Raw genomic sequence first — 26,641 nt, forward strand, 5'->3', positions numbered from 1 at the left:
ACTGTTCTGTATTTTATTTCAGAAGTATGTGAAATTTTATATTGGGATTTGATCATCTGTACTTCTTGATTACTAGATGATCCCCATTTTTTATATCAGGGATCAGCACACTATGGCCAATGAGGCTGCTGCCTGTTTTGTAATAAAGTTTTATTGAAACATAGGCATGACCCATTCATATTGTCTGTGGCTGCTTTTGCATCACAATGGCAGAGTTAAGTATTCTTCAGAGCTTAAAAATGTTTACACCTAGTCCTTTGCAGAAAAAGTTTCCCAGCCTCTGATTTACATTATAAAATGTATTCACACTTTTGTGTCCGTTTTACAAATGCTGTATTTATTGGCAAACTGAAATTGTTCCTGAGTAGAGAGATAAAATAATTGGATTTTTTCCATTTAATGGCATAAGAAATATACTGGAAAATATTAGTCTTGTGACGGAACTATCTTTTGAAGGTGTACATTTCTGTAGTATCAAAGTGGGGGGAGTTTGGGGGGAGGTGCTTGCATATATGCATAGTGGGTAGGGAAGAAGACAAGAAGAGACAGAAAGGAAAGGCAAAGAGATGAAGGATCCTGTGAACAATAGCTATTTAAGAGAGTTTAAATAGCAGATTCTACTTTTTATGAAATTATCCAGACTCAAATTCATGTTCTGTGATATTATGCATATGATTAATATTTTGCCTGTAGTCTATGATAAGTAAGCAAATAAGCTTTTATGTGTGATTCTGAATACTGTGGCCTCAGTACACTAAGACGGTAATCTAGCTGGTGTTTCCCCAAAAACTGAACACCATGCGGTTCAACCTAAAAACTAAGGTGATTATTATCCTGCTTCAGGATTTTTAAAGTGTACCTGTGAAGTGCCTATCACTCAGAGTAATCCAGACTCTGACCCATGGTATTCTGACAATACATTTCACCAAAAATGGGATGTGAATGTTTTTTGACTTTCCCTCTGAAATTGCTGAAATAAGGTTTTATGCAGGAAAAGATCTGTATCTAAAAACATTTCTCTCCCAAAATATTTTGACTTTTCAAGTCCATCAACAAGCAACAATATCCCGCTCATGAGAGTCGTGCAGTCTGTCAAACACACAAAGAGGAAAAGCAGCACAGTGTTGAAAGAAGGATGGATGGTCCACTACACCAGCAAGGACACCCTGGTAAGATCCACAGCCAGCCGTTTACTCTTGGCTCACTAGCTTTCATTAGAAGAGTTGCTAGTGCCTTGTCAAGACCGCGGGATGTGTGAGTTACCAGGAGCAAACCTCTGCTTGGGCATGGCGTAGGATCCGGTGGAACACATTAATAGTCTCTGGGTGTCAGACGTAGTTGAGCAAGCAACTGAGTTAGAAAAAAGTGTAGACAGCAATCTCAGGGAAACAAAGTCATTTACCTCTATTACTTGAGATGATCTCCGAACAACTTGAATGTCTACCTGTCATTTTATAGCAGTCATGAAAATGACAGCATGTATTTTCAGAATGCTCCTTTGTGATTCAGAATTTAAGAAAAAAAACAAAACACTGCATTTTAGGGAGAGAAAAAAACAATGATAACTATTATATACTTTTTAAATCCTTAATTAAGTGATCACTTAACAACTGACCTATTCAGGAATACAGTGATCCTGTATTTTATTAGATAAAGGACAACATATTTTAATGTTTTAAATGTAGTCTGAGGTGTTCACTACTCCAGATTTTTCTAATAGGTGATGAATGAGATTTGTGCATGTGTGAAAGAGAGAGAAAAGAAAAATCTTCGTTTTTGTTGAACTAATTGGCATTTGCTGATAAGCATCTTTCTTAGTTACTGGTAGTGTTTTCCACTCACCTCCTATCTATAGGATCCCCAACATTTCTTTAGAAAAATAGACACCCATAACCTAATTACTCTATTTATAATATCAGTCTTCTCTGCTGGAGAGAGATTTACATGACTTACTATAGGATCCAATTGAATATCATCCTCTAGTTCTTCCTAGACATGGCAGACATACAGTATTTAAAGCATATCTAATATATTTGACTGGTCTAAGATAAGTTGTGGTTCAGATCAAGAATACTGCTAGGGCTTTTTGGTCTAAAAGGATGAATACACCCACCCCCCCACCCTAAAATTGTGGAACATATACCTAGGCTGAACAAGGACCTTATCACCAAATCATGGAAGTTTAGATCTGTAGTGAACTTAAGAGAACATAGAGTTTGGTGCATTCCCCTGACTTTGTTACGTTGATGTCATGGAGTCAGACTTGACATCCAACAAAATATTCTTTAGTTCTTCTGTAATATTCAGAATTCTTCCATCTCTAATGGAGGCCAGAATAGTTGACTGGATAAGCATGGTATTCCTTATGTTCTGAAATAACGAGTATACATAAATTCTACATCTCTTATTATCTCTTATTATATCTCTTATATCTAACCCTTTTTATTTTATTACAAACTACAAATCCACCTCTAGTTCTGCAAGCAGTCAAATAGATTTCTAAAATGGAAATGTACCTGAGTGGCACAGTAGGTTAAGTGTGGGTTTCGGCTCAGGTGGTGATCTCAGGGTCATGAGATCAAGCTCCTTGGGCTCCACACTCAGCAGGGAGTCTGCTTCAGTTTCTCGCTGCCCCTACCCCCTGTGTGCTCACTCTCTCTCTCTCAAATAAATAAATACATCTTTTAAAAAATAGAAATATTTACTATGCATGCAGTAAGTGCCAGGCGCCACACTGGGTGCAAATATATTATCTCCTTTATTACTCCTAACTCTCTAATGGAGATGCAGAAACTTATCACACAATTGCTAAATAGTCATCTTTTTCTAGAGTCTAAAATTCAGTGTGAGTCTTCCTGGTCCAAAGCCCATCAGATCTTATGTCTCCATTGGGAAAATGTTTTGGTTTTATCATTCTTAGGTATTTTTTTTTAATCTTTGGTATTTTTAAAATTTTTAAAATATCCTAAATCTAATTTCTGTTTCAGCGGAAACGGCACTATTGGAGATTGGATAGCAAATGCATTACCCTCTTTCAAAATGACACCGGAAGCAGGTACTACAAGGTAAGGATGGCTCTTGCCTTAATTGGAGTCTCCTGCTCCCTCTTACCTTCTTGGGAATGTAGGGTGTTAAGAATACAAAATACGTCTAACAGACATGACAGTTTTGTGCTTGTTCCAGGAGATATTTATTATTTTTCTGTAGTTTACAGATCTGGGGGGAATCAGGTTGTGACCCCAAGTTAGTCATCTGTGAATTTCAGATTCCCCTGAGGAGTGCTTCTGGCCCCAGGGAATGGTGGTGGGGAAGAGGAAGTTTAATTGAGTATATTAGATATGTGCATTTTAACTAGAAAATTCAAAGTCCAGCAGATTAGCTACAAGAAAATTCTTGAAATCCACTACATCCAGGTTTTTTGTTCATCTATAGTCTTACAACACATTCCCCAGGGGGTTAAGAAACATTGTATGATGTCTCCATGCATTGCCAATATGCATAAGGAGCACTTTGCTCTAGAGAAAAATTTGGCAGCAGTTTCTACTTTGTCTCTCTACGTGAAATAGTACAGATGTCACATAATGTATCACCCAGTAAAACATGGTTCCAAAAGAAGTTCATAGTGAAAACAGTATATTCTTGCTCCTTCAAAATTAATGCAGCCTCAGCCATAGTTGACATGACTCACAGCGTCTACTTTACACAGCTCTAACAGAAAAAGGAAACCTCATTAAGTTTTAAATGAAAAATTTATTTTAGAAGTTATTATTTCTTAGTCACGCCATACCTCTGCATAGACAATGTGGTGATTAATTATTTTTTGCTGTCAAAATTGTCTTAAAAGCAACTGCTTTTAAAATCAATCTCTGTGGTCTACCTCACTAAAACTGTTCATTTGGCTATACTATTATATTAACATCTGTTGAATCAAATTATGTGATTCATTTTCAGTGCCTAAAAGGATAATTAAAACTTAGCAACAGCCAGGCATACCCAAGTGCATTTCAAAAGTGTTGTGATTCTATCTCACCATTATAAAAATTAATCATTTATATTCTTAGATCTCGATGCAGGTTCAAAATCATTATACCTATTTGTACTTTTTCTTGCCACATGAACATAGTAAAAAAGTCACTTGAATTTTTCTGGCAAGAGGAGATGATAAAGTTTCCCCCAGTAAAGGTATTTTTGAATTTTGCTTAACAGTATTCTGTGTTTAATAAAACTATTTTACATGAATGATGGCTATTTGTAATGTCATTTGTCACATGTGCCTAGCATGAATTTTATTTGAAAGTTTATAGACTTGCGATAAACTGCAGTTAGTACACTCTTTCTTCCACAGGAAATTCCTTTATCAGAAATTTTATCTCTGGGACCAGCAAAAGCTTCAGCTTTAATTCCTAATGGAGCCAATCCTCATTGTTTTGAGATCACTACAGCCAATGTAGTGTATTACGTGGGAGAAAACGTGGTCAATCCTTCCAGCCCACCACCCAATAGCAGTGTCCTCACCAGTGGTGTTGGTGCAGATGTGGCCAGGATGTGGGAGATGGCGATTCAGCATGCCCTCATGCCCGTCATTCCCAAGGGCTCGACTGTAGGTTCAGGAACCAACTTGCACAGTGAGTCTGCTCTAGTTTTGTGTCTATAGAACAGATGAAGAGAGCCTCTTTGGGGATGACTTAGTTTATTAGAGAACATTGGGTCTCTCAAATAGAAGCTGCTACACCTACTAAGGTATCTCATTAAATGATCATATGTTATTGGTTTCTTTATTTTATATGAAAATTTGAACAAATTCATGTAAACTCTGTGTATTAGGTAATAGCAGGAATCTAGAGCTGTTGTTGGTCCTAAAAGAAGGAGTAATCTAGTCAGCTTGCGTTTGATCTGGAATGCCAGTCTTGTTATTTGCAAATGTGAGTTAACATGTTTCCTCAAAACCCCCTAACATGGTACTCTGTGCAGGATACTTGGTGTGCAGAGTACTTGGAAATTCTTGATAACTGTATCCCAGAAAGAAATCTCTGTTCATTAGTAGAATGAGACAGATTTTACCAAAATGCAACTGTGATTAGGTGTTGAGGATGAATTTTAAAAAGATATTTTAGAGGAATATCTATGTAAAAATGTGTAATTTTAAATTTCAAAATGGCTCTTAATAATGAAGCTTATCGGGGGGGAACCTGTTTTTCGTATTGCAATAAGTTATCTGGTGATTGATCACAACTTTTCAATTGATCTGTAAAGCAATGTACATATAAATAGGTTATATATGTTTATTTTGGTGCTAAGCATTTTACGTGAGGTCTCTTTTAATGCCTAAAACAACCCCGACAGGCAGACATTAATGATTTGCCTGTGTTACAGGTGAGGAAATCAGGCCCTAGAGAGATTAAGTTGTCCCAACATTACCAGAGTGGTAAAGCGGCAGCCAGCATTAACCCAAGGCTTCAGAACTCCAGACTCTAAACTGACAAAATATTATTTTTCAAAGCCAAGTACAGAGTAAATCTGTAATTGTAAAAGGAAAGAAATATTCTAATGAACATTTTCCTAGAAACATTTAATTGCTGTGATTTAAAAACAGCCTGCAGCTTGATTAGTAAAGCCTGTAATCTGCTTGCTTTGATGTTACTTCTCTTACTTCTTTTGTGTATTTTTTAACATGTATTTCCAGGAGATATTTCTGTGAGTATTTCGGTATCAAATTGCCAGATTCGAGAAAATGTGGTGAGTGTGTACCTACTAATATAAAACTTGGTAATGTGATTCTTTATTGGAAAATAAGAGTATCCTAAAGTACACGTTTATTTATCTAACATTTTAATTTTTCAGTATTTTCTAGAAAGTAAAATAGGGTCTATTGGGATATTTTTCTTCCATAAGATTTTAAAAACATATTATGTGGATTTTTTAAAGTGATTTTTCTATATCCTGTAGTGTGGAGAGCTAAATACTATTATTCATCTCAGATAAACAAATATAATGCAGTGACTGATTTTTCTCACATTTGCCCACCTTGGTATTGGAATTTTAATGGTCAATATAACACAATACCAAACAAAATAAATTCTTTGAGTTGCACAAGTGGCCCTTAAATTCTCATTCCTTGATTGCTACCTAGCAGTGCTGTCTTATGACAAGGAGTTGTGAACGCTTTTAGAGTCACTTATGCTTATCAAGACCTCAGAAAACTTCATAAATCATTATATTTTATGGGTTCATATTCTAACGCCCTCGTCGGCTATGCCACATAACTCCATCCTTTCAACTCAGTTTTTGAAAATCATAAACATGAGATAATTTATTATATTTTGTCATGACAGGCAGCCAACATGTAATAAAGCCTTTCCTACCCCGTCCTGTGACTCAGACCTTTTGCTCTGTTTTCCCTGCTATACCTATGACTGAAAGCAAAATGTTTACAGCCTTACTTACACTTATGTGAGTTTAATTTTTAAAGAATAAAATCCATGAAACTCTGCTCATCACTAGTTATAGCTTTGCATCCTTTGCTAAATTGGCATAAAGTAAACTGAAAACCAAAGCTGAATTGAAGAGAATTGGGAAAACTTCATAGTGAAGGTTAGTTGTAGTCTTATGCTGTTAATCTTGAAATATATTTCTAAACACTTGCACATTCCTCTTGCTCTTGATCAGCCAGAGAAGACTTTGGGAAATAAAGGTAATCTATAATAAGCCTCTTGGAAAATTCTAGATACCTGTCAAGTCATTCCACCCTGTTCAGCCACTGTTATCCACTGAAAATTTGGGGTAGGCCATTGAGCCATATGAAAAAGTTGGAGAAGCTGGGGCTCAAAATACTGGAACAGTTTTAATTTGTTTTCTTGTCTCCAGACAACCTTGAACTCACTCCATGGTTACTCTGAAGGGATAACAGAATGGAGACAACTGGTAGTTGTTTTATAGGGAGGAGCACAAAGGAAAAGATAAGAGTGGGTAGGAGATGAAGAGGGTAGGATTTGATGTAAAAGGACTCGCTTTCTGAAAGGACAAAGACTGTAAGAGTGGAGGACAGGCAGAAAATTCAGTATGATATAATAGAAATACATAAAGTGGAAAGTGGTGTTTGTGTTTTCATGAGTGTAATCATCAAATCAGAGACTGTACGACATAGATTAAAATATAATGCTTTCTTTAGTAATTATTATTTCAAAGAGAGAAGACTAGACATTTGGATCTTGTGACCTCCAAAAGTAGTAAAAATAGCTACCTCACAGATGAGAGTTTCACAATGGGTTGTCATCCTTTTGTGGTGTCTCCAACTCACAGTGATTGAGCCCCTTCAGTTTAGATTCATCTGGGTTGGATGGTTGATAAAGAAGCATCCTCACCATCCTAGCCATAAAGGGTGAAGTGATTGGAATCAGGACTTACACAGACATGTGATTGGGACCCAAGATTATTTAACCTGAAATTTCTAAATAACCATCCCCACAAGCAAATCTCTTTTTGAATACTTAGAGTAAGTAGCGTAGTATAGTTATAAGTCTTATTTCTCTCTGTTAAAACATATTTGACTGAACATTATGAAACCTCTGCTGCTTAAGAACCAAATAGTTTGCAAAAATATTACACTATTAAATTAATTGAAGAGTGTGCTTTGAGTTCTATAGTGATGCTGCACATTTCATCTAGCATTTACAATCTTATCATTTACATTAAAATATCTAATAATATTAGTAATGTATGTAATAGACATATAATTTATCAGGACTAATGTTTTGTTCTATTTCATGTTTGTTTTTCCCTGGACTTGCACCTGTAGGACATCAGCACAGTATATCAGATTTTTCCTGATGAAGTACTGGGTTCTGGGCAATTTGGAATTGTTTATGGAGGTAGGTTAGCTCACTAGTATTTTTATTAACTTGGAATTTTAGCTACGTGTATTTAGAACAGTAATATCTCCAAGAAAAATATAATAGACAAGACCTATGTGTACATATATTTGTATGTATATCTCTCTGTGTTTTACCTTTTCAGAAATTTCTCTTGAGATAGTCACTATCTGGAGAACTGGATATTTCTGTCTTGTAAGAGAAGTTTTTCTACTCCTAAAAAACTTCTTTTGCTTAACTGTTGACGGAGTCTATACACAATGCTGGTTAAATATTGGTTTATTTAGACAAACTATTGAGAAGCTAGGAAGTTATAATTCATAAATTAGTTCCATTTCCCTTTAGCATATTTGATCAGAACTCTACAAGAAATCCATTCACATAACTAGACAAATAATCTTTTAATTCTAAAATCTGTGACAATGTATTTCATAAAGGTTGTCATTTTTTAAATTTTTGAAATGAAATACTAGGTTTTTACCCTTTTCCTTATTGCCAAGCTATTTGGTGAATAACTCTGCTGTTTTAGATTCTAGCCGGTTCAATTATATTTTTCAAGTCTTTAAGAAACATTTAATACTTATGCTTTACCTCCCCTATAAACTGACACCACAACTTTCAGTTCTTGGATATTTAAAAAAATTATCTTTTCTGTGAGGTGGGAGGGCTCTGAAATAATCACAATGTCTCACTCATTATTGTTTATGATAGTATAATACGTGCTTTTTTAGTGGATTAAGTTATATGCTGTTCTAAAAAGTGATTTGGGCCGCACCTGATTGGCCCAGTCAGTAGAGCATGCAGTTCTTGATCTTGGGATTGTGAGTCTGAGACCCACATTGGGTGTAGAGTTTACTTTAAAAAAATAAAAAAAAATAAGAAGTAATTTTGATTCTTATAGAATGCTCAAATGCTATTTTTTTATGGGAAACCCACCGATGAGTCAGCAGACATTGTGCTTTTTGTTAATGCATAACAGTGTAACAGTGCTGCACAGAGTATTGCTCTACAGTGTAATCATTGCTTGCAAAAAAAAAAAAAAGTCACGCAATATAGAACATAGTAAATATAACTGCACATCCTGTAGGGGTGAGAAATGAGGGCAGAGGGACGAGCAGGTGCCAGATAATTTTAATACCCGACACTGAAGGAGCAGGCCCAAGAAGAGGCCTCCACAAGGAAACTGAAAAGTTTAGACCGGTCTCATAGGGGATGAAGCAGATGAGAACGACTATCGAAGAGAGGTCAAGTACTCTATATCATGACAGAGGAGTGGAAACAAAAGAAGCTCTGACCCTGAAGAGAGTAGAGTGGAATGACTAAGTAGAATAGAGATGGCAGTGCGTCCAAGAGTAAGTGATGTTAAGGAAGTAGAGAATGGGAAAACAGGACAATCTGGGAGTGAAGGAAGGAGGAGTCAGAAGGAAGTCAGCAAGAGTCTGGAAGGAGTCAGAAGGAAGAGTGAGAGTAGAGTGTAGGGAAGGAACGCTGGATTTACAACAAATGTAGGTATCATGGAATTTCAGGTTTGTATGTGAAGAAGAAAACCCACATAATTAGGTCATTTTCATTTTCATACTTATTTAACACTACTCTATTCTATACCTACTACAGTATAGTAGTGCAGAAATTAAGAGCTCGAGGGTGCCCTATAGATTCCCTAAAATGCTTGTTGGGAGGCTTAAATGGGATGTAATGTATGTAAAAGGCCTGTCTTGTGATGACAATGACAGTGATGATGACGAAGGTTTTCTGAGTTTGTATAATTCTCTGGGCACTGTGTGCACCTTACATATCTTATTTCACCTGATGCTCAGAACAGCCCTACCATTGAAGATGAGGAAACTAAAACTCAGAAAGCCTAAAGTGATTTGCTCAGGGTCACAAAGCTAGTAAGTAAGAACCAAGGCTTTTTATTCTTTCCCTTACGACATGCATTAGTTTATCAGGACTTTAAAATTATACTTTCTTAAGGAGAGCATTTCGCTGGTGGTATAAGATTGTTTATATTAACTAGCTCAATATCGTGTTTCTAAATCATATATTTTTATGAGAAAATATCAGGCTGGTGATATGTATAGCCTTTAATGTCCCACTTTTGTTTTCTAAATTGTGGCTAATTTTATGGTACATATTTGATTTAGAATAATGGAGCTAAGAAATGAAATCTTGATGGATGTAAGTCAATGCACATTAGAAATGTTAATGTGTTCAATGAAACATTTTTGTAATTCCCAAAATTGTCCTTGTAAATTCTGGTGTTCTTTAATATAGATGATATTTAATAACATTATCCTAATATCTTCCTCTTTTTATTTTAAAGGAAAACATCGTAAAACAGGAAGAGATGTAGCTATTAAAATCATTGACAAATTAAGATTTCCAACCAAACAAGAAAGCCAGCTTCGTAATGAGGTTGCAATTCTTCAGGTACATCTTTGTTTTTCATTTGGAGTCTCTAAGATTGTCCCCCAACTTCTGCAGAACAAAGAAAAGGTCTCCAGATATCTATGGTGTAGTTTTTTTTGGAACGCTTTAAAATAACAGGAAAGGCAGCTTGAGCATCCGACTGTTGCCTGGGTAGTATCTTTCCTAAGTCTGGGCAGTAGTTGTTCTCTTTTATGTACTTAATTCTGGGTTTTAATATATTATTAATGCTCATTAAATGGGTAATGTTTCAGCATTTGCTCACAGTGGACATGCTGAGACCATTTTGTTTTACATCGTAAATGACCTTGCCTTCATAAACATTCCTCCTTTATGCTGTGATAATTATATGAATTGAGTATGGAACTGTCAGCGTATCAGGTACATGAGTAATGTATGCCCGAGAATCAGATCGTCTTGGTATTATTAATGTCCTTTTTGTCTCTCACTGGAAGCCTTTCCCTTCATAGTGAACATGTTACTTAACTCCTTTCATTAACAGTAATCCCTTTTTCAAGCCAGAATATGTTAGTCAAAGATATTATGTAGTATATATAATTTTTGTAACCATTAAAACTTTTTCCACAGACTGAAAGGAAATTGAGCAACTGTTTGCTAAATGTGGTCAACCTAGCTCTTCAGTCTAGACAATCAGGCCATTGATAAATGCCCGGTTTTTATATAACCACCATAATTCTGTACTTGTGCAAGCTGTTCATAATTTCTAATTCATAGCTTTATTGAATAATTTTCATTTGAATGTGGCTAACAAAACAGATTGCATTTCTTCATTTATTATTTCATTGAACTGCCATTTATTGAGTTTCATACAATAAAAAGTTGAAAAAGATGCAATTTCTGCCCTAAAGGAGCTCATGTGCTCAGACAACCAAAAATAATGCCCACTATACATAGAAAAATAACACAGACTTTTCTGGGACTCAGAATTTCTAAAGATGGTGTTTTTGTGCTTTTGGACAACTGTGTAACACAGAGAACTACCACAGTGTTCTATGTTTTCCTGGGGAAGATGATAACCAGGCTCTGAAGATGCCAGTTTCATAGATTCATAGCTTAGTGCTTGCTAATCAGTTACCAAAAAAGATTTTTTAGAAAATTCTTAACTTGGCAACATGGAGCTGTTAATGACGTCTGAAAACTTAGTAAATGACATCATGCCAAACCTGGCCCCTGCTCTCCCAGTCTCTACTCCCAAGTGGTGTCCTGAAGGCAGATCCTTTGCAACATGCCAACCTCCAGACTGGCATATGTACAGAGACATTTATCCTTGCTTGCCAGACACGAGAGAGGGAAGCTTCCTGGTTAACATGGCTCTGTCATTCTACATGTTATTGCAGTGGCAGAGAGTGATCGGATCAATGTAGAAGGTCTAATTCTTTGTGTCTAGGTCCTGTAATTGGCTCTCCCCAGCCTTGTCAGTAAGTATCAGCTACTGACTCTATAGTGAGGTAGAAAAATAAAATACACCTGAGCATAAACTGCCTCCCGTCTCCTCTTCTAAAAGAGTAGGCACAGTCAACAACTCAGATACAATAAAGAGACATTTGGCAAAATTTTCATTATGGTTTTCAAAAAAAAAAAGTTTGTTTAGGTTGAAAGTCAAATTCTGCCCCTTGAGCATGTGAAGAGGTTGAACAGTTCTCATATTATGGCCTGGAATCTCAAAAATCCTCATTGCTCATCCCTCATCCCCACTGTCCCTAACCATTCACTTTATTCATCAAACTCCTATTGATTGAGTACATAGCATAAGCTAAGCACCATCCTAGGTCCAGTGAATACAGTGGGGACAAGACGCACAGATCCTTGTTGTGGGTCTTTTTTTTTTTTTCTTGAAGTGGTTTTATTACAGCATGGGGACAGGTCCCATGGACAGAAAGAGCTGCCTGTTGTCGTGGGTCTTAATTTGAATCACTCAGCTGTACCTTCAGTCAGATGTTTGCAACTTATTTATGTGTTGAATTTTCAATCACGTAACATGTACCATGAGTCTTCTTAAGCCTTGGCTTAATTACATGCACATGCGGGATTCAGAAGTTCATACTTTTATCATAAAGTTGCCAATTGTTTCAAAATTTCAAATATAGGGGACTCATCCTATCTCCCAACTGAAACAAATGAAAGAAAATGTTTTTTTTTTGTTTTTTTTTTTTTTAAAGATTTTATTTATTTATTTGAGAGAGAGAGAGAGAGCACATGAGAGGGGGGAGGGTCAGAGGGAGAAGCAGACTCCCTGCCAAGCAGGGAGCCCGATGCGGGACTCGATCCAGAGACTCCAGGATCATGACCTGAGCCGAAGGCAGCCGCTTAACCGACTGAGCCACCCAGGCGCCCCTGAAAGAAAATGTTTTAACCCTTTAAGCATTGTCTGATTTATCAGCCTCTCAGGAGAGATTATAATTCAGTATTCAAAGACAGTGAAGTTCAAGCTCACCTCCTTTGAGTCTTTGCTCAAATATCATCAACTGTATAAGTACCATTCTTACCTTATTGAAAACTACAATTCACTCAAACCGCCTCCCATCCCTACCCCTGTGCCCCTCTTACTCTGATCTATGTTTTTTTCTTCCATAGCACTTATCACCTTCTGTTCTATTAAAGAATTTCATTTATTGTATTTGTTGTGTGTTTCTCTCCCCAGCCCCCTAGAATATACACATCAGGAGGGTAGATATCATTCTTTTGTTTACTGATATATCCCGAACACCAGAAATTGTTCCTGGCACGTATCAGGTGTTTAGCAAATATTTGTTGATTGAATATTTGTTGAATTAAAATTGTACAGAAACACCATCCTGTCACATAAAATGTCCTACATAGTATCTAACCAGGTAGCAGAAGTCTAGACTGCATTTGCTATTAATGGTTAATTGATTGGTTAGTTAAGAAGGATTAACTACGGTTAATGGGGTTAGTTCTTTGAAAGCCCTCATTGCCTCATTTTATATTTATCAAAAGTAAGAATTCATCTTTTTGGACCTGAAAAGACAAAGTGGTAATGGGGTTAGAGAGTGGGGGTTAGAATTCTGACTCACTAACTGATATGTTCAGAAAAAGTACCATGATTGAAGTCAACTGGATGTTGAGCAAGGTTTTCTTCTACTACTCTTGAGGAACAGAATTCCATCCCTCTGGATATAAAAGTGATTCCTAGAAGCATTTGGTATCCTCTGCCTTGTAGTCCCCTACTTAGGAAAGCTGGAGTCCTAGTTTATGGTTGTACCTGAAGTCTCACAAGTTCTGCCCTGTCCCCTTCCTCCAGATTCTCCAGAAGGGGCCGTGTGGGCTGAAGTGACTGATGGCAGAAATCCCTCCTCATGCAGCTCTTCTAGTCCTCTGGTCAAATTCTGATGTGTTTCTGTTGTTTGTAGAAAAGTACCTTTGCTTATAGAAGACTTCAGAGTTGTGTAAATATGGAATATGTGAAATAGTAGAATTCTTTCTTTGTCCATTTTCTCCTTGCTGTATAACCTAGGTCAGGGCTTTCCAAAATCTGATTCAGTCATTAGAAAACTAAGCTCTTCAGATATTTTTGAATAGTTGACAAATTAAGGCAAGTGTGAATCTTACGGCATAGTCATCCCTTACTTATATCATTTAGAATAGCCTATTTTCGTTAGATGTGAATACTTCGTTATTATTATTATGTTTCAGTGGAATGTTAATGTACATGTTAAATGTTTCATAAAATCCCCAAGGGATCCTGCTTATATTATTATGTTAAAAGTTGTATCTTGATTTAAAAAAAGACATAGCAAATTTAAAAAAATTTTTTTTTCTATTCATGTCAGCAAAATAAGAATAAGAAGATTATTGTTTTATGATTAGGAATATCACAGAAAACTGACCTTTTACAAGGAGATGGCAACTGTCTCTTACAAAACTTAGAAACTTAAAATTTAAAGTAAATGGTATTGGTATATTTAGTATACTGTACTAACACGGACTTGTTCAGTCAGAATTACAACACTAGCACTTCTGTTTATGATACAATGTGTGAAAGCATTTTGGAATTTAACAAGGACTGAATATAGAATACATAATATAGAAAAAATACATAAGAATTTTATAAGCCATAAATTAAATGTATCCCTTTGCACTCCAAAATTACCTCTATTATTCTGGTTTCTCTCTTGTGAGGCACTCCTCTTCCCATTCAAGTCTCTCTTCCCTTAAAAACCAAACAGCAGCAACAACCAAATGTGGTCTTGATTTGTCCAGGCTAGCCTTACATAGCTGCATCCAATTCTCCCTTCTGTGTGGCCACACTTTAGATTTGTGCTCTCCTCTTCTTTCCATTCTTGTTCATACATTCCCTTGTCTTTGGTTTCCACACCTTTCTTAAAGAAAATGCAAGGTCCTTTTGCCATTGCCTTGTTTTCTCCTTCTGCCCATCTGTCACCCTTTGGCTCTTTTTCAGTCTTTATCCAACTTGACTAATCTCAGTCCTTATGCAGCATTGATCATTTGTTCCCCTGCATTTACAAGATCCTCTTTCTCCTTCCCTGCTAGTTTCTCCAAACTTCTTCCTGAACTTCTCCTTTCTTTCACCTAACTGGCCTATGCTAATGTGGGACTCATTCCCGGAATGAGGTCACCCACTTTAAGAGCAGCCTCTGTCATCCCTTTCCAGGTCATTCCATAATTTATCTTTGAGTTCTGATCTTCCAGAGGCACTTGAGTCTCATATTTTTGACCTTTGGACATCTCCCACTTTGCTGGGCCAGTCTCACCCCAAACCAACCAGCCTAAAACCAAACACTTAATCCTAAGATCTTATCCTGCAAGATACTCTCTCCCTAGCTTTGTTTTGCTTTCATTCTTCCAGTTTCTAAGGCAAGAACCCTTTTCCTCAATTAATAAAAATATTAAGTCAATCAACAGTACCTACGAAGTACTTCCTTCCTTTATACAAAGCGATATACTGAGCCTCTGGGCCATATAAAAATGAATGAAACCTTTTAAGATGTTTATCATCTATCTGGGCAGTCAGGTACAAGTAACTACAAGTCAGGATAGCTGTGGAAGCATAGTGAAAGAAATCATGGATTATGACTGAAGCCCGAATGTTGGAGTCAGTTCCAAGAGAAATATGGCATTGGTGAAGTCTTGAAAGATTCATGGGTTTTGATAACCAAAGAAATGTTGGAAAGGGTTATTAGGCTGAGGGGCCACCTTAGTAAAATAAATATTCTATGAAGATTGAGTAGAAAAATTTAGATCATTTTAGAAGATCAGCTTTCAGACATTTTTCCTCATGTATCCTCAAAAAGAATTCTAAAAAACGTTGTACCTTGTACCTGGTTGTGTATTTTTAAGATGACAGCTAGAACTATTTTATCAGACATTTAAAGAGTTTTAGTTTTGCACTATATTAAAAATATTGATATTTAAAAATAAAGCTATTATATCACTCCTTTATAAGTGTGCATTAGAATCTAATTGTCATAGTCATTTGATATACTTTACCAACCATTTAAAAAAATATATAAATGGGCTCTTCTTTGACAATATAATTCACAATATTGCTTGTTTTCTTTGACTATATTACACTTTTCTCACAAAATTGCATTCTAATGTAATGTGTTTTTATAATTGAAAATCTTTTATTGGTCCCCTTTCATAATTATTTACAGTAAAAATAGGTATATATTTTAAATTTCTTGATTACAGCACTTTTAATAAGTGTTTCAAAGCATTCTTTTGGGTTCAGTTATCATTACAAGTATTAGTAAAAACTTAATTCCGTAAAATTTTACCTATACTTGTTAAACATAAAAAATAAGATGCTACTGAAAATACACTATTTATTGAGATTGACTTTTTAATTTAGTTCATAAATTGGTGTGTGAATATTACTTGTTGTTTGAATTAGACAGAATTCAGCAACAATTTTCTTTCTTTTTTTTAAACTATAGGAGCCAAGTTATAAGCCCAAACAAAAACAGTGATTTATCTTCAGAAATTCATTTCAGTCCTCTCTCCATTAATAAATCCCTTAAATCTCTAATTTTGATGAAAGCATGAATTAGAAACCAAGTTACAGATGAATTGATTTCCAAGTTAGAGTCATTCACTTCAGACTGGCACAGTATTTCAAATTTTCTCTCTGCTTTTCTCTCAGGGGATTTTTCTCCCCCCGGCAAGGTGCTCTAGTAATACTTGGAGTAAGTGAGAAGCATCCATGGAAGGAAGAAAAATGATTATGAAAGGAAACATGTGGATGGAGAATTTGAGAACTACACAGATATTTTCAGATCTGTATTAGAAGTTATTTGTGGACTGGTCTGATTCATTCATTCATTCCTCATATATTCTTGAGTGCCCACCGTGTTCCAGCTACAGTAAAGATACAGATATAAACAAAACAGATTTTCTTAAAACTATATAAACAAAACAGATTTTCCTAAAACTATGCTCTGCTCACATATCTCTTGAAAATCTTTCTGTTCCCCAAGAGTATGCCTACTTGGTTAGGAGACTGCTGTGGTGGGACATAGTGTTCAGTAAGACCAGGAAATGGCTTTCATGTGAGTTCATGGAGAACCTTAGATATTGTGCCAAGTTGATTGGATTTTATTATGCTTGGGTGATTGTAAATTATTGAAATGTTTTGAAAAAATATTATGATCAAATTAGCATTTGGAGATGGCATATTATAGAGAAAAATGTCTAAAGGCAAGAAAACCTCATTGGAGGCTATTTGCTGTTTTCAGCTGGTAGTGACAAAGTGCCCCTGCTCCTCTTCTTTCTTGCTATGCAGTTGTCTTGGCTTCATCCTTAACATTTCCATTGGCACTAGTCTAGACCAGACTATTGTTGTTGGTTTTTTTTTTAAGATTTTATTTATTTGTCGGAGAGGGCGAGAGAGTGAGCACAAGCAGGAGGAGTGGCAGGCAGAGGGAGAAACAGGCTCCTGGCTGAGCAGGGAGCCTGATGCAGGACTCGATCCCAGGATCCTGGGATCATGACCTGAGCCGAAGGCAGATGCTTAACCGACTGAGCCACCCAGGCACCCCTAGACCAGACTTTTAAATTCATGCCTTGATTGCTGCAATGGGTGATATTCTGATAGTTTGGTTCCCCACTCCCCCAACCCCACTCTGTCATCATCTTGCTGACCCTGCCTTTTCCCCTGGTCCATCCTGAAGACCACAATCAGATGAGTCTTTAGTGGGTTTCCATCCTATCCCTCCCTAGCTCAGTAGTTTTCTTATTTCATCAAATCTGTTTTTAGCATTGTAGGTGATCATGCTGGACCTTATCACTCCTATTCAACTGAGTCCTTCTTTTCAAGTTACTGTTCTCATCATACTCTTAACCTCTGGCCAGTGCTCAGCTTTTAATTCCAAGCCTGGATGCCCATCTTGGTTTCCTTGGTTTATTCACGTTTGATTGATCTTCGAGATGTATCAATCCTCTCTGACTGCTTGTGCTCTTTTCCATATCTCCTGTTTACGTATGGTTTCTAGTCTTCATACAAAGCAGTAATACTTATCAACTACTTCTTATGTCATAATTATATTATAAACAAATTTGAAGGTCTCAGCAACACCCTTGTTTTCGGTTTCCACAATGCCTAGCACAGTAGTGAAGACATTACAAGTAATAGGTTAACATTTGACAAAATTGTCTTAAATCACATACTGTATTAAATTTTAAGGGCCTTTGTTATAAAACCTTTTGCATGAACCATTAAATTTTAGGCTCGAATTAGAAAATTATGGTATTTGAGGAGGAGGAAGAGTTTGTAGAATAGCTGTTAATTGTTCCAGATGTACAGGCTGTCTCAAAAGCTGAATCCTGTGGGGAAAATTGGGCTTTAGGAACAAAAGAAGTCAGAGAATGTGTCAGAGCGATACCTTTAAAGACAGCGGAACCTCAAGATCAAGAGGGGATTTGGTAACCTAGAACTATACTGTGGTGGTACATGGGTTTAGAAATAGAATGAGCTGTAGGAGAAGCCCTGCCAGTCAGGAAAATAAGGAATCATCAAGGCAACTTGTCAAGGTGGATGTCATAACAGGCAGAGGGAGCACTGAGAAGACTGACCACAGGCAGCATTCAGAAAACCAGACAATATGCTGAGACGGGTTGTGAGATCATAGTGAAGAGGCTTAAGTGTCGTGGAGCCTGGGGCATACCAGTTAGAACAGGCAGGACCCCAGTCCTAAATGGACTTGAGTTCACAGAAAAAATTAAAGCAATGTGTAATATAGCGTTTAAAGAACATGCGTTCTGGAATCAGATGCCTGGGTTTAAAGCTCAGGCTTATTTAAGAGCTCTTAGGAGCTTGGATAGGTTACTTACACTGTCCGAGCCTCAGTTTCCTTCTCTGGAAAACCTCGTAGAGATGTTGTGAGACTCGGAATGTGATAATTTTGTGAAACTCTTCGCAGTGCCTGGCAGGTAGTAAAGGTTCCATACTTACTAAAGCGTTACTAGCATTATCACCACTAGGTCGTAAAGTCTAGCTCCTAGAAAGCGGGTCCTGTAACTTGATGTTGATTCCGTAAATAGAGAACCTCAAGACACATTGTTTCATCATAACAAAGAACATGGTTGACTCAAAGCATAGACTCAGGCTGAAACATACCTTAACATATGCCTGGCCCCTGATAGGCCTTAGTAAATATTTATTGAACAAATTATGTCACCACACCGAAGAAACCAGGGGAATACAGAATTGCAGAGCATGCCAATAAGGTAATAAAGCATTCCTTATCATTTGCCTAAAAACATGGCAATTTGTCTTCACTGAGCAAGATGAAATATATATCTTATAAGTAAATGGCTTTGTTCTCTTAGTCTAGAAGGATGATCAGGAGGTGGAGAAGAGGTGATCATGATAGAAAACCAGAGAATAATACTGCTAAGTGTGGGTGGGAAAGTGAAAAGTTTTGCAAACTGGTGATTTTTTAAAAAATCATGGAGGAGTCAATTTTTCTTTCTCTAGAGAAAAATAGGCAAAATTTGGCTTTCAGTGTGTAGGGAGAGGTTTGTTTATACTTCTGTTGTTTCATCTGATCTGTTTATTATATTTCCTCAAATATTTCTTTGTATTTTATTGCATGAAGAATTTTCGTGAAATTGTTTCTTTAGATAAGACATGTTTTGCAACTCTGAGGTAATCTTGTTATCTTCTGCATGTTCCAAAAAATGAAGCCCATTGATTAGGTATATACGTATCTAAAATAGAGCAAGAAAGAAAATAAAAATGTATTATTAGAAAAGAAAAGGAACTTAGAAATTTTTCCAAATAGATATTCTGTTCAGTAAGAAGTTAGTCATAGTGAAAACTTAGTGTCAAAAAGCCAGGTTCCTTACAAGTCAAAACTGTTCCCCTTTTTTGGGGGGGGGGTAAATCTTTTTAAACTTTGATTTCCTTAATTATGAGTTGGAATTCTTCTGACTTGCTGTACTTGGTTTACAAGAATGTTTTGGAGAACTAAATTAAATAATATATTTAAATCAGTGTTTCCCGGCATATTTTTGGAAGAACACTAGTCTTTTGAGTTTGTTCATGGAAGGGGATGGGGGTCAAGATTCCCTCATTGAGACAGTTTAAAAAATGCTGTGTATGATATCCAGGTCATCCACGTCTTGGAAGTGAATACAGTCTTTTCACTTATTAAAGCCCCATAATTAAGAACTCGTTTAATTTTGAGAATATGCCAATTAAACACGTTTTGCCACAGAAAGCTTACACAAATGTGAAATATCACCATTTGACCTTTTTGCACATAACGTTCTGTCTTCTATTCCTGTCCAGTAGACCCTATATACTTGTTCCACTTCCCATTATCTGATATATAAGACATCAGAAGGATTATGTGTCTGCACAGATCATTTAACGCTATAATAGAATGTTATGCTTTCTGGAGTGCTGGCATCTAAATATAGAAGCCGGGCTACAGTGATATGATTTGTTAAAAATTACACTTTAAATCTAACACCAAGACTGGATTGGATTTATGCATTCATGTTTCTAGCCAGATAGATTAACAGGAAATAAAAAAGTGTTCCAGATGTGTCTCCATTGCTCTGCATTTGATAGCAAAGTTTAAAAAAATCAGATATTTGAACCATTTTTCAGCTTTTATATACAATAAACATATCTTGATTTACAAATTCCAATTTTTCTGTTTTAACAACCATACTTTAATTCTTGCCTTTCCCCTAAACACAAACAGTAATAGCATGGAAGAAGGGGGATGTTATATTTTATGGGTGAAATGTTGCTAACATTGATTTTTTTTAAGGTATTGATCAGTCATTAATTTTCTGTCCTTGAAGTCTTTGTTGTTGGCTCTCATATATCAACACCTTTTTACCTAGTCAACTTAAAATTCTGGCCTTGATTAGGGGTCAAGAAGTAGGTACTGGAGTACGTACAAGATCCTTTCTGTTGGGGTCTGTCCTGAGTTCTCCTGATAGAAACCACTCCCCCTTCACCCAAAAATTACAGTATCAAATTCAGGCATATATAAGCATTAATTCCAATGAAACCTCAGTGTATCAGACCAGATGACAGACTTAGGACATCTGGATTTGGTTTTTTAAATTTTCCATGTACCTCTAATTTAAAGGATTCCTGGTGATGGATGGAAAATATCACATAGCTTTGTACTATTTCTACCTGATAAGAAGTCAAAAAAAAGATGGAAACAGTATGAGAGAAAATGATGGGAGGGTTTTTATTTTTTATTTATTTATTTATTTATTCTTTGATGGGAGGGTTTTTAAAGTATTGTTTTATATATATTTCCCTTTAGCTTCTTCTCTTAGAGGGTAAGAAGAGGACTCATTATATTTATCGTGTGTTTGCAGCAACCCTGGAATCTAAAGCTAGATTGAAGCATTTCCAGAATTGATGAAGAGAAGAATGACTCAGAGATGTGTAGATAGGTTTATGGGTATACATGAATACAAAATCATGCATCAGCCCTCAGTTGATTTTCTTGCTGAGCAAATATCGAATTGGTCCTTTTTCTTTTTCTTTTCTTTTTTATTTCTTGGGCCAGTGTTACCTAATACAATACACAAGACTTAAAGCTATTTAAGATGTTGTAGTAGACTGTTCATTACAAGCTGGCCACCTGCAAGTTGACTGTCTTGAGAGCCACGTACAACACAGGTATATCTCTTGTTTTTAGCAGTTAATGAAGATGCTTCAACTTACTGTTTCTCTCACAGAATTTCAGACTGTATTAAACTAGCATTAATCTGTGCTAACTACTGCTACAACCAAAGTAAATTACATTCCAGTTGTGATGGATGGTATGAGCAGACAATTCTTACCAAAAATTATATGAACGTTTCTGAGGTCCAAGAGTCAAGTGGGTTAAGTTTGATTGTGGCCCCATTGATCTCAGTGTCAGCCAGTGATAGCTATATATAAGAGGATGGATTATTATAGCTGGTCTTGTGGTTGAAGTAATGCTGTATGCCTTTATTCCTCTGACAGTGCATGTTAGCTTTATTTTGTTCTAGGTTGTTATCAAGTCCCTTCCTAAAAGTTTGCAGATGAAATTTGCCAAAAATGCTAAAAGATAACTACTTAAAGTAGGACCTCATGTAAACTGTAGGCCTTTGGCCAACTGAGCATGAAATGGGCACACGTTTACATGCAACAACCAGGTGATCTCCATTCTCACCTGAGGCCAGGAGGGCCTTCGCCTAGTGCAACACAGCCCTCGCTTGGTTGACCTCAGAGTAGATGCATCTCTGCCATCACTGAGGTCTAAAAACACAGCAAGGGGAAAGATGGGGGAGGACACATTAGAAGGTGCAAGTTTGTGGCCGTTCACACTTGCTCCGTAGCCTCTGTTAGATGAACGGCAAAAGGAAATTTTCTTTGCTGCCACTTACTGTAAACTTTCAGGTATCAAACTAGAGAGAGAAATGTAACCCAGAGCTTTTTAAAATGACAGAAAATCTGCCTAATAATATTATCAGTTAACCTTTACTATATATCAGGCATGATTTCAGGTATTTTATACACATTAAATGATTAAGTCCTAGTCACATTTCAAAATTAGACACATTATTCTTTTTTTTTTTAAAAAAAATGTATTGTTATGTTAATCACCATACATTACATCATGAGTTTTAGATGTAGTGTTCCATGATTCATTGTTTGTGCATAACACCCAGTGCTCCATGCAGTACGTGCCCTCTTTAATACCCATCACCAGGCTAACCCATCCTCCCACCCCCCTCCCCTCTAGAACCCTCAGTTTGTTTTTCAGAGTCCATCGTTAGACACATTATTCTTATGCCATTTTACGTACAAAGAAATGGAAGTCGAGCTGGGAAGTGCAGAGCTCCAGTACACTCTGGCATTCTGTCTCTAGGTACTGTGCTCCTGAAATTATGTTCCACGCCTTGAGACTTTCCTTGTAGTCACGCCTGCTCTGGGCTAAAGCAAAAATGGAGAAAGAGAAGGGAGTCCCAAGGTCTTCTCTACACAAGAAGGCAGAAGTACGGTGACCCTTATTATCTGAAAAGCCCATTTTTCATTGCTTTATTTCTCATCCTCAGGACAATAATGAAATCCTAGGAATTAGGTTTTCATAACTCATGTACGGTGGGGGGGTGGTGGTGGCATGGAAGGAAAGGGATAATTTAGAAGGAATATACTGACGGTGGCCTTCAGCAACTGCTGCTTTGCTTCTCTTGCTGATAACTCTTGCTTAGTAGCCCTTGAGAATGAGCTGAAACTATGAATAGCTCCTTATTGAGAACTAGATATAAAATAAATACAAATCACCCAAATAGCAGGAAAATTATGGGTTTCTTCCTACCAAAGATGCTGAAGTATTTACCAGGGCAGTGGCCAGAACTGGTATGTTTTGAAGGAGTGGTGCCCAGAAACCACTAGGAGGTCTTTGTCATTCCCCTGAGACTTCAGAAAATCATTTTTCAACTCACACTAGTGGCAGCATCTCTGATATTAGTCATCATCAGAATCCTGAGATTGCTTACTAGCAGATTCAAGTGAACTTACAATGAAAAATTCATGTACTGTATTCTTATATGAAGAGAAGATACCAGCATAGACCATATCCAGTGCAAAATGTGCTGACCAAATATGTCGGACATGCGTTATCATCTCTTCAGTAAAATAATTTAAATCCTAAAGAATGTTACCTACATACTAAAACGTAAGGAGATACAGGAATTTGTCTTTCAATCAAATTAACAAATTTGCATGGGACATTTAATATGTACCAGGCACTAGGCTTATACTGACTAGGAATATAACAGATAAAATATAGGCCTTATGGAGCTTATAGACTTGTAGATAAGACACACAGGTTCACCAGTAACTGAATATGACATGTTAACTGTTCTGAAAGAGCATTTATCAAGGATTGAGGAAAGAGGGTGGAGAGACACCCAAGTCAGACTATGGGAGTCAGTGAAAGCTGCCTGACCGCTAAATATTCAGACCAGGCAAAATGGTCTGGTTCAGGCTGAGAGAAAGTATGTGTGAAAGTGTAGAAAGGAGAGAGAGAGTGATACTTGTTCTGAAAATAGTTTACTATGGCTAGAGAGAAGGGTAGATATGTAGGAGAAGAAGAAAAGATGGGGAAATATTGGGGTGTGGGGAGGATAAGTAGTTGATGGTGAAGGGTCCTGTGTGCCACGCTAACAGGGTACATCTCCTCCTCAAGCTAGTGGTGATTCCCTTATGAACTGGAAGTAAGATGGAATAATCAGAATCACAGTGGCAGCCCTTTGAGGAGTGGGCTGGAGGAGAGCAAAACCTAAGAGGAGATCACTTGGGAGGCTGTGGCCCATCCCTAGGAAAGAGATAAGGCTCAAAGTAAGGCATTGATGGTTGAGGATGTGAGAGAAATTCTCAGTGTGAGAGAAATTAAGGGGATGAGCTCTAAAACTTTCAGAGACCAACTGGTTGTTAGAAGTGAGAGGGAAGGGAATGTTTAGGATGACTCTCAGGTTTCTGACCTAGATGGCAGGGCATTTACCAAGAGCGGAAACACCACCACAAGAGTAAGTTTGTATGGAAAGACACTGATCCCATTGTTGGCATCATTCATTTACATGAAAAAAGACACTTGGATATAAGATTCTGGAATTTAGGAGAGATAGCTGAGCTTCCCTTATCAATTTTGGTATTATCTTTACTGAGTCTTCTTATAATCATCTGCTTTCTACATTGACTTTTGTTGCATCTCTCCAGGAATTACATGCTTTTTCCCCTTTATAAGGCATCAGATGGTGGTGATTTCGAGGGTCCTTAAATGAGTATAAATTGTAAGAGAATGTGATTGGAAAATAGATAAGAAGGTGTGCTCTTCTCTCAACCCTGGCAAACGGGCAGTAATGAGGATCAACAAAGCCATTGCCACAATGCTTTACTTCTGAGAAAGGCACCTCATGTCCCCACCAACACCACTGTGTAATGGAATATTCTTCCTTCTGTTCTGCATGCCATGTAGAATTTAGACCTTGGACTCATCATTGTTAAGTTTATTTCTTTCTGTCTCATTATGAACCAAATCATTCAGGTGTTTGATAGAAAAGTAGTCAGAAGTCCCCATATTAAGGCTATATTGCTCCTAAATAACCTGTTAAAAAGATATGTTGATTCTAAGTCTCCTCTTTTCCTACCTCTCATATGTTTGAGTATAATAATCCTGAAGGCAGAATAAAGAATGGGAAAACATGACACCTTTAACTTATCACAGCTAAATATATGGAATGAATACTGGACTTCAGAGTTGAGTATTAAAATAAAGCAACACTATTAGAATTAAAGAATACAAGTACTAATGAAATATTGCTTAACATGAATCCAAAAAATTAAATAGAATGTATGCATTCACTAAAAATGTGGATTAGTTAAATCCTTATTTCTTTTTTTTTCAGATAAAATATTGTAACCTTTATAAAAGCTTTTGCTTTTAGTGACTAGTTTCCATTAATTACATAAGGATTTTCTAGGCAACTTGAATCAGGAAAATTTTTGTCTTGATCTCCAAATGGTATTTCCTCCAGACTTCAGAATAATTTATATTCACCCCGTGGATATGTCATCAATCTGTGAAGTGTGAATGGACACTATTCTTTCCTGTACTTGACCAAATGTTTCATTTCCTGAAAATTAAGTTGCTTAAATGCAACGAACAGATGGCCAGAGAGTCCAGGAGTAGATTACTCTGCCATGAAATTTATTATCTGAGTTCCTGAGGCAGGCCTGAGAAGTTAGCACAATTCCTTCTGAACACTAGTCTGCCATAGTGTTGTGGTCATGAAGCCACTTTTCAGTTAATTCAGTTACTTTGGACATTAGTAGGAAAAGTTGAAAAGCTATTTCATATTTTATATAGAAGAGTAAAATTGTGAACAAGTCACATGGACCGCTTGGGTTGAAGCTTATCTTATAGTTACCCTTAAGGAATTAAAAAGGTAATATGAATTATAATAGAAAATAAGGCCTTGAATTTTTTTTTTTTTATTTCCAGTCTCCAAATACTATCTTCTCTAGGATAAAGAAGTATTCATCAGTATAGTATGGAGAATATGGATAAATAAGGCATGATTCTTTCTATTCTCTTTTCTTTTGTTACTGTCAAATATAAAAACAAGTTTGGTCATTTGGGTCAATGCAAAAAATACAGCTCATGAGTAAGCATCTGTGATGGCCTTGTCTCAACTACACATGATAAACTTTAAAAATGTCAATTTGTTATATATCAGCTCTGCAGGAAAAAAAAAAGTCATTTTTCTCTTGGAAAAATTTTTCAACTACCACTCAGTGTATTCTTTTTTTTTTTTAAAGGAATCTGGAAAGGATTTTTTTTTTTTTAAAGATATCTTTTATTTATCTATTTGACAGAGAGACAGCACAAGTAGGCAGAGTGGCAGGCAGAGGGAGAGGGAGAAGCAGGCTCTCCGCTGAGCAGGGAGCCCAATGTGGGGCTCGATCCCAGGACCCTGGGATCATGACCTGAGCTGAAGGCAGCTGCTTAACCAACTGAGTCACCCAGGTGCCCCCCACTCAGTGTATTCTTTAGCAAACCTAGAAAAGCATAAAGGTTTTTATAAGAGCAAGGGCCACATGCAGCAAACATATTAGTCTAAACTTTTCTTTTCTTTTTTTTTTTTTTAAAGATTTTTATTTTTATTTATTTGAAACAGAGAGAATGAGAGACAGAGAGCATGAGAGGGAGGAGGGTCAGAGGGAGAAGCAGACTCCCCGCCAAGCAGGGAGCCCGATGCGGGACTCGATCCCGGGACTCCAGGATCATGACCTGAGCCGAAGGCAGTCGCTTAACCAACTGAGCCACCCAGGC

At 36.8% G+C, this 26,641-nt stretch overlaps 1 protein-coding gene across 2 annotated transcripts in view; it reads left to right on the plus strand.

Moving 5' to 3' along the window:
* PRKD1 (protein kinase D1) overlaps positions 1–26,641 on the plus strand; it is a 313,593-nt gene that overhangs the window by 260,428 nt on the left and 26,524 nt on the right. For both annotated transcript variants that reach the window (XM_081829470.1, XM_081829471.1), the window contains exons 8-13: positions 1,046–1,169; positions 2,988–3,065; positions 4,346–4,625; positions 5,684–5,736; positions 7,796–7,868; positions 10,192–10,298. In XM_081829470.1, coding sequence (XP_081685596.1) covers positions 1,046–1,169; positions 2,988–3,065; positions 4,346–4,625; positions 5,684–5,736; positions 7,796–7,868; positions 10,192–10,298 — 715 coding nt within the window. The remainder of the gene's footprint in view (positions 1–1,045; positions 1,170–2,987; positions 3,066–4,345; positions 4,626–5,683; positions 5,737–7,795; positions 7,869–10,191; positions 10,299–26,641) is intronic.

Source organism: Leptonychotes weddellii, chromosome 9 (assembly GCF_054177405.1).
Source record: "Leptonychotes weddellii isolate Sample4059 chromosome 9, ASM5417740v2, whole genome shotgun sequence".
NCBI lineage: Eukaryota > Metazoa > Chordata > Mammalia > Carnivora > Phocidae > Leptonychotes > Leptonychotes weddellii.